Genomic DNA, 8,179 nt, shown 5'->3' on the forward strand with positions numbered 1-8,179 from the left:
TTTCTAAAGTTCATTTGTATCCAAACAAATATATACAATAAACTTCGCTTTCCAAATGTGTGATTCAGCACAGTTGTCAAAACATCAGACTTCAAATCAGAAGGTCTTGGGTTCGAGCCCATAACTCGGCAAGGTAGTTTTTTTATTTTTTTTTATTGCAGATATTGGTTATATATAAATCATTATATAAAATTATACATACAGTGTAATCTCACTAATCCGGCACTATTGAAGACCGGAGGGTGCCGGATTATTGGAATGTTCGGATTACTGGGTTGTACAGAAAAAGTCATAGGTAATAAATAAAATAAAGCATTTCATAGAGAGAATAAACGTATGTAATGTTTTAAATTAACATATAAGTACATATGTAATTAACTAGATTTGAAATAATCCTTAATTGAGGTCTGCTTTTGTGCAACTTGTAGTCCTTGCTTAAAAACCTTTTCTCGCATGTTGCGAAGAATTATAATATCTTTGGCAGATATGCCGTTTTCTTTTGCCCATGTTATGCATGTATTGAAACAAGTCAATGCATCATCTGGTTTAACTCTTACAGCAGTTGTAGTAGTTGGTGGCTCCAATATTTCTACAGAGCTTTCTTCTTGTACTGCTTCAAATACAATTTCTTCATCAGTCATAATTTCCTCTGTTTCTTCGATTCCTTCAAACCAAGAATTCAAATTTTCTTTACTTGTCTCCAATCCTTTTTCTGATAGATTTTGAACCCAATCGGCAATAGGCACATTATCCTCAGTATCCCATTTATTTGTTTCTTCTGTTTCTGATACATCATTCATAGTAGGCCATAACTTTTTCCATGAAGATTGGATTAAGTTCGGAGAAACAGAATTCCAAGCATGAGCGAGAGAGAATACAACATCCTTCAAATTGAATCCTTTAAGGCTCTGCGTTACATCACCATCCTGAGATATAATATGGATCAGCAATTTATTTTTATACAAAGACTTTATTTTCTGGATAACATTTTGATTCATCGGCTGCAGTAAAGGTGTGCAGTTTGGTGGTACGAAGATGGCTTGGATATTCCCATCACTTGATTTGAGTTCTTGTTCATTTGGGAGGCCTGGAGCATTGTCAAGTACGAGTAAAGCTTTTATGGGCAAGTTTGATCTTTTCATAAACTTCTCGACTTCTGGGACAAAGTCTTTATGAAACCATTCACTAAATACCTCTCTCGTGACCCAACTTTTAATTTGATTCTTGTAGCAGACTGGCAGACAAATGTTCTTGAAAGCTCTGGGATTTTTTGCTTTGCCAATCACTAACAAATCCAATTTGTTTGTTCCAGTAGCATTTGAACACGGCATGAAGGTGATTCTATCTTTACTCACTTTACGACCTGGTGCACTTGCTTCTTCAGCAGATACGAACGTTTTATTGGGCAACAGTCTCCAGAACAGACCACTCTCGTCTGCGTTATAGATTTGGTCAGGAAGAAGACTCAGTTCTTCTACTTTGTTTTTAAAATGCTCGATAAAAGGCTGTACTGCAGATTCATCGCTTGTTAATTTTTCACCTGATATGGTTAATAGACGGATACCAAATCGTTTTTTAAATTTATCCAGCCATCCATCACGCACGAAAACCATCTTTTTGGGTTATTTTTTTATAGAATTCGATTGCTTTGGCTTTCAGAATTTCTCCAGATATAGGAGTGTGTTTAAAACGCCGCTGTATGAACCATAAGTAAAGAGCCTTTTCCATCTTTGGACGATCGCCAACTTTTAGTGTTTTACGCTTTCCTGGCCCTGATTCCATTGTCTTAACGTGGTCTACTATCTTTTGCCTTTTCTTCTTAAGATCGTGTATAGTAGCACGCCCAACACCATATTCTTTTGCCAATTTACACATATTTTGTCCACTATCTAACTTTTTTCAAATCTCCACTTCCTCATTCAAATCTAGTGTTTTGTGTTTGCGTTTATTTGACATTTTTAACTATAAAAACAAATACGTTAGCACGTGCACGTGATAAGTTTTGAGGTTAGACTGCTAGTGGACGACGAAGTGACCAAAGCGCACAGGTATAGTGGGGTGAGGGAGGCATGGGCAAAGGGTGCCGGATTATTGGACGTGCCGATCTATCGAAGTGCCGGATTAGTGAGATTACACTGTATTTACATAAAATTATACATAATTATATATCGCCAAAACTAATATATATAATTTTATGTAGTGATTTATATATAATTTTACATAATTATATATAATTTTTTTTCCCGGGTAGTAGCAGTCTCATTAACTCAATCTGCTCTAGATTTTCCAGCGAAATTTTGGCTGTTCTTGGCAATAGTAAAATATCTGAAAAGTGTTAACGACATCCCTTATAAATCATGGTATTTGCAAAATGACACAAATAATCGATGTTTGCAGTCCTACAAGCCTTTGTAGTTCATCGTAATTATACAATTGTATTGGCTTATATTATCCGCTGTTAAGACACTTTCAGAGATACTGCAGTGCAGTAATAGAGGCATCTTTATATACAGACCCAGAACCCCACAAAACTGTCAGGTTTTATCTGATCATTATTTAGAAATATGTAACTCTGCTATGCAATCGTTTTTATTTTGTTACAAATAATATAATTTGATATTATTATTAGCTTATGCAGCTTAGCTGATATTTTTTCAGTAACAAAAACACTGAAAACGCTAGACAGGTAAAAATCATTTCCCTTATACGCTTTTAAAATGTTTACAATGCACTAGACACTTAGATAACACAATTTCAAAATTTCGAATTATTTCCTATTCCTTACGACAAAAAATAAATTTTTTAGTTGACGATTATATGAACATTTTAAGCGAATTTAAATAATTTAAAAACATTTAATTGTTTTCTATTTTCCGCGATTAATAAATAAGTTAAATATTCAAGGTTATTTAGATAACTTTAATACATTGGAATAGATTGTAAATTTCAAGTTATATTATTTACTTTCTGTGATACATAAATGCTTAATATTAAGGTTCTAATCAACATTAAATTGTATTTAAACACATGAAGAATAAATAAGAGAACTAAACGAATTCACAGTAGTGCTATTCCCCCGTAAGTCCAGACGACCAGCACTATTTGAACACTATAAGACTATGACATGGCTATGCTGCTACTCTGGTCGTCCTTAAATTGCCTTTTAAGGGCGCCACTGGAAGGATTAAACGGTCTTCCAGAACCGGTTCTTAATGCTCAGGGTCAGTGTAAAAATTTAATTGTAAGAGAAGGAAAAGGAAGGATAATTTTATAAATCACTTAGATTTAATTATCACAATATTTACTTTTTATTAATTCACAACTTTGTAATTAAAACTTTATAATTTCCATAAACTTATAACTTTTTACCTCAAACCTTATACCTTATACTATTAGACCTAATACCTTATCACCTTTAGACCTTATTACTATTAACCTTTTGACCTTATAACCTTTGACTATTTACTTTATCACACTTGATCTAATAAAATCCTACCAATTACCTTTGGCTACTTAAATTTCTTAATCTACATAGCCACTACCTTGGCATCACACACACTCTCACACTCAGTTAAAACATTGCTAACTACCTTTGGACTTATGATTAAAATCGGTAAACTCCCGAATTATTTATGAACTATTCACACATTTTAAAATTTATTTCCTACACACATACTGCACTCGAGTCTCCTGAACTTTTCTTCACACACACTGAATTTAAGATGGCTATTCCCGCTACGCACTTAATAAATTATTTAATCAATTTTCGGAAGAGAATTATTATTGTTAATTAATTAACTTTGAATTGACTCCTTCATAACAACTACTATTAGTCTTTCATATAATACTGATTCAATTTCACGAGAATTAACATTTTAAGTTTTAGTTAGTAAAGTCTCATTTCTAATCCTGACTCAACACTCAACTTTCCCGACTTTTACTTATAGATTTTCTTTATGCCGAGTATATTTTATAATAATTTTATTAACTAATTTTATTTATTATTAATTTACTTTAATTATTAATTTGGTCCGAATAATTATTTTAATTAATATTTTATTTGGTTAATTTGATTATTTCAATTAATAATTTACTTTGTAACAACGGGGACTAACTATGGTAAATTCTGGCTCATCGGCCTAGAAATTTCTACGACGCGTATAACTCAGGCGACGGCCTGGAATTTTAAGACAACGTCCTGGACCCGGCAATTGGGCCTGGACCCGGTTAGACAACCGTCTGGCTTAATTTTTATTAATAATTTAATTTTATAACTAATTAATTAAGTATGGGCCAAGTCGCGGATACCTCGACGAACGACTAAGTATTAGTAAATTAAATTAATATTCTGGCTTCGGCCTAAAATAATTAATTTAATTAATACCTGATTTCTTTATCCTGTTGTGTTTTCTGTCGCCAGGCTCTCTGGTTGCGGTCTTATTCGTCCCGTCCTCCGGTTGTCTCTCGTCTTATTTTCCTTTTTATTACTTGTCTTTTCCGTTATTTTTGGGTGCTGGCTCCTTCACCTGCTTTTCCAAATAATTAATATTGCGATATCAAAGGTACCGGCTAACGGCCTGGTATCAATAATAGTTAGTACAATTATCGCTTGGTTCCACAAAAGAATCGAGGTCTAAAATTAATCAATTACCTGAATGATGAAAAGCGTCTTGGTTGTTCGGCGTCTTGTCCGGTTGTGTCTCTCGGCCTGGGTTGTCTCTTCACTTATGATTGTACACTCACTCGACCGAATTCGGCAACTTCCGGAAACTTAGCTACCCCTACTCATCACTAAGTGGGACTGACAGACAAGCCCCTACGATTCCCGCGCGGGACGACAGTCGCACTCTACCCCGGATAACCCTGGGGCAGTAATAGATTATATCGACCGCGCACATGATAGAAAATCATGGCACTTGAGCGCGGAAAATTCAAAGTTCCCTGTTACAAGACTATAAAAACGTCCCCCATTTAAACTAATTTCTATTGTATAAATTACTGGTAAAATAAAGATAATTAAATTTGAATTTTAAGTTTTATTTATTGATAGAAAAAAAATTGAAAATTATTCAAAATTATGAATGAATATTGATTACTTCTTATTCAAAGAGTAATCGAATATCAAGTATTAATTATTTTTTAAAAATAATTAGAAGACATTCACAATTGCGAATTAAATTGAATGATTTTTCATTCCAGAAGCAATCAGATATTAAGTTTGATTTATTTATAGAAAACAATTGGGAAGTATTTAAAATCATAAATAAATGTCAATAATTTTTTATTCACTATACAACAGGATATCGAATATTAATTATACGTTAAAAATTATTCGATATCATTAGAAATTACGAATAAAATTTGATAATATTTAGTTCAAAAAGTAATCAGATATTAAGTTTTATTTAATCATAGAGAATAATTGTTAAGAATTTGTCACGGTATTTGAATATCGCGGTAGTCTCACATCATGTCGGTGGGCAACAGATGGCATCTTAAAGTTATTTAGTTATAAATAAATGGCCGAGTTTCGTGCATAAATCATTGATTGATTTGGTAGTTATAACATTTCTAACTAATAATGCAGGAAGCAAATGGACATCTAATGCGGGAGGCAAGTGAAATTACACATTTAACATCCCATATATTGGTGCGGGTACTAGTTGCATATTAGCATGAGACAGGTATGAAACTCCATTGGTTAAAGCAAGAGAGAAATATAAAGATGGCGCCAGCCGAGGTGCTGGCATGAAACTCACGTGCTGCCATGGTCAGACGTGGATAATCTTTTGTCAGAGCAGTGTGTGTGCTAGTTGCTGACGCAAATAATTAATAATTAAAAAGCATTTTTTGTGACGCCATTTGATTTAACTTTTAAAAAATATACAGATTACTGTGCCATTTTGAATTGGTATCGTATTGGAGTAATACGTGTTTTATTTTTCTTGCTGAGGAAATTGTACCAATGGAGCCCGTAAAGGTTTTGTACGTCGACGACAACTGTAAGTACCTTTGACTAATTCATTGGCGTGTACTTTTGCCCTCCCGCGTTGGTGGCCATTTGCAATCGCGTGATCATAACAGAGATAACGATTCTGTATTAATGAAAATCTACATGCATATGAGGAAATAAGTGGTTCTTTAGCCCAGTGGATGTTTAAGACGTAATTGATAATATTTATTATTGTTTAGTAATACTTGATAATAATTCCGGGAATATTCTGATATTATTTATAATTTATGTCACGTGGTGAATATTAATTTGGTTGTGACAAAACATATGCGACTGGGTTTTCAATATATATATATATATATATATATATATATATATATATTATATTTGATAAGTTATCATTTATTATTAATTTGAGTTATTATTTTCTGGTGCGTATTATTATTTTATTATTTTAATTATCACGTGCGAGTGATACAGAGGTCTAAATATTATTCACAATTATTTTATTCAAGAATACTATTCATATTTATTATTTGGGTATAGGATAATATTATTTTGTGAGTGCCGTAAAATTCACCATTGGAAATTACTGGGAATTTTACTGGAAATACTTTAAATTCCTATATGAGATTATTTTATTTAATATCTTCTGTGGTCACATGCGAGTGATATAATAATTTATAATTATTGAATTAGTATTCTAAGATTGTTCTCAGCTCATTATATTTAGTTTCTTTTTGTTTATGTTCACGTGTGAGTGAGATTATTGCTTCCTAATATTTATATGTTTTATGATAATCACAGGCGAGTGATTATATTCTGTATATGCGATAAGCTATTTTGCGGTTGATATACTTGTCACGATCGAAGTGAGTGAAGGCGACGGGCGAAAGGGTAATTTTAAATCTATTATTTAATATCAGAATGCCGATTTTCCCATTTCTATAACTCAGCCAAGGAGTTCGATTGAACCTCACGTGGTTAGTGTGAGAATATAGGGATTTAAGCACCGATTATCAATTAATAGATTAATGTATGAAATTATTTTTATTCTGTCATCCAACCAAGGAACTGCAATCACGTGGCTGATATAAGAATGTTAAATTTCGTGTTACTTTACAACTTATTTGTCTATTTGTACCGAGCGGATGTACTATAGGCGGTCCCGTTCAATGACCTGCGTGGATTTAGGGTAGGTCAGGGATTTTCTAAGCGAGAGGAATATTGGGTCGATGAATATGGGCCCTCGAGAAGACCGTGTTCTTTCTCTGTCTTACTTTAAAGTTACTATGACTTAAATTACCAGCACTCGAATGCCAGAGAAAAGGACAGTAAATGAAAAGACAAATGTATACAAAAACATGTGTAGTATATTGACAGATCAAATTTTACAAAATATTATAATAATGAACTTACCCCAATGGGTTAGTATACCTGCACACACACTCACTTCAGATTCACCAATTTGAATCTTGTGTACACAGGAGTTTACAATGTTTTTATGGTTTTATCGAGATTCGCAGATTGGATCTTTGCACGAGAATGCTATGCACGATGAACCATTAGGCCGGCTTTGCTTTCTAGTGAATCTACGATGATATATATATATATAGAATATATATATATATATATATATATAGATATATATATATATATATATAGATATATATATATATATATATATTCTTTAAATGATTTTTATAAGAAAGATTAACTATTCCCGAACAAGGACTCCGATTGCCTAAGCGGTGGACGTCACGTGAAAGAGTTTAGTTAATTCTATCGCGCTCAAATGATTTTACTCTAGGTATCCAACCTAGGAGTCCAGATGCCTAGGCGTAGGACCTCACGAGGAAAGGTTTTAAGAATAAAATTCAAGTCGCGTAATTTATATTTTAAATAAAAGAATCGAGTTGCGATTATCGATATAGGACCCCCGATTGCCTAAGCATGAAGCGTTACGGTGATTTTTCATAAGGGATCGGCCGTAGTGGTGCAGCTGTGCATAGAGAAGGAAAGACGTACTATTTCCTAGTTGCTTGTTCTTATTTACGTCTCTCCACTTGTAACTTGACCGTTCATAGTAGCATACTTTTTCCTGGGAATTCAGAGCAAGCCCAAAATGCGTCATAGATATCCATATATGGTCAACGTACACATATATATAACACACGCATATGTTCAAAACTCATGCACATATACGTATGCACGGATACCCCTGTA

At 33.3% G+C, this 8,179-nt stretch overlaps 1 protein-coding gene across 1 annotated transcript; it reads right to left on the minus strand.

The window, feature by feature from the left end:
- Positions 1–374: 374 nt before the first annotated feature.
- On the minus strand, positions 375–1,613 carry LOC103578263 (jerky protein homolog-like). The gene has a single exon (XM_008559270.3). The coding sequence runs from the start codon at positions 1,611–1,613 to the stop codon at positions 375–377; it is 1,239 nt and encodes a 412-aa protein (XP_008557492.1).
- Between the last annotated feature and the right edge of the window lie 6,566 nt (positions 1,614–8,179).

This window comes from Microplitis demolitor, chromosome 8 (genome assembly GCF_026212275.2).
Source record: "Microplitis demolitor isolate Queensland-Clemson2020A chromosome 8, iyMicDemo2.1a, whole genome shotgun sequence".
Taxonomy (NCBI): Eukaryota; Metazoa; Arthropoda; class Insecta; order Hymenoptera; family Braconidae; genus Microplitis; species Microplitis demolitor.

What these genes read in the sequence shown, in the direction of transcription:
- LOC103578263 (XM_008559270.3), bottom strand. Translation starts at nt 1,613, where the DNA reads ATGGTTTTCGTGCGTGATGGATGGCTGGATAAATTTAAAAAACGATTT.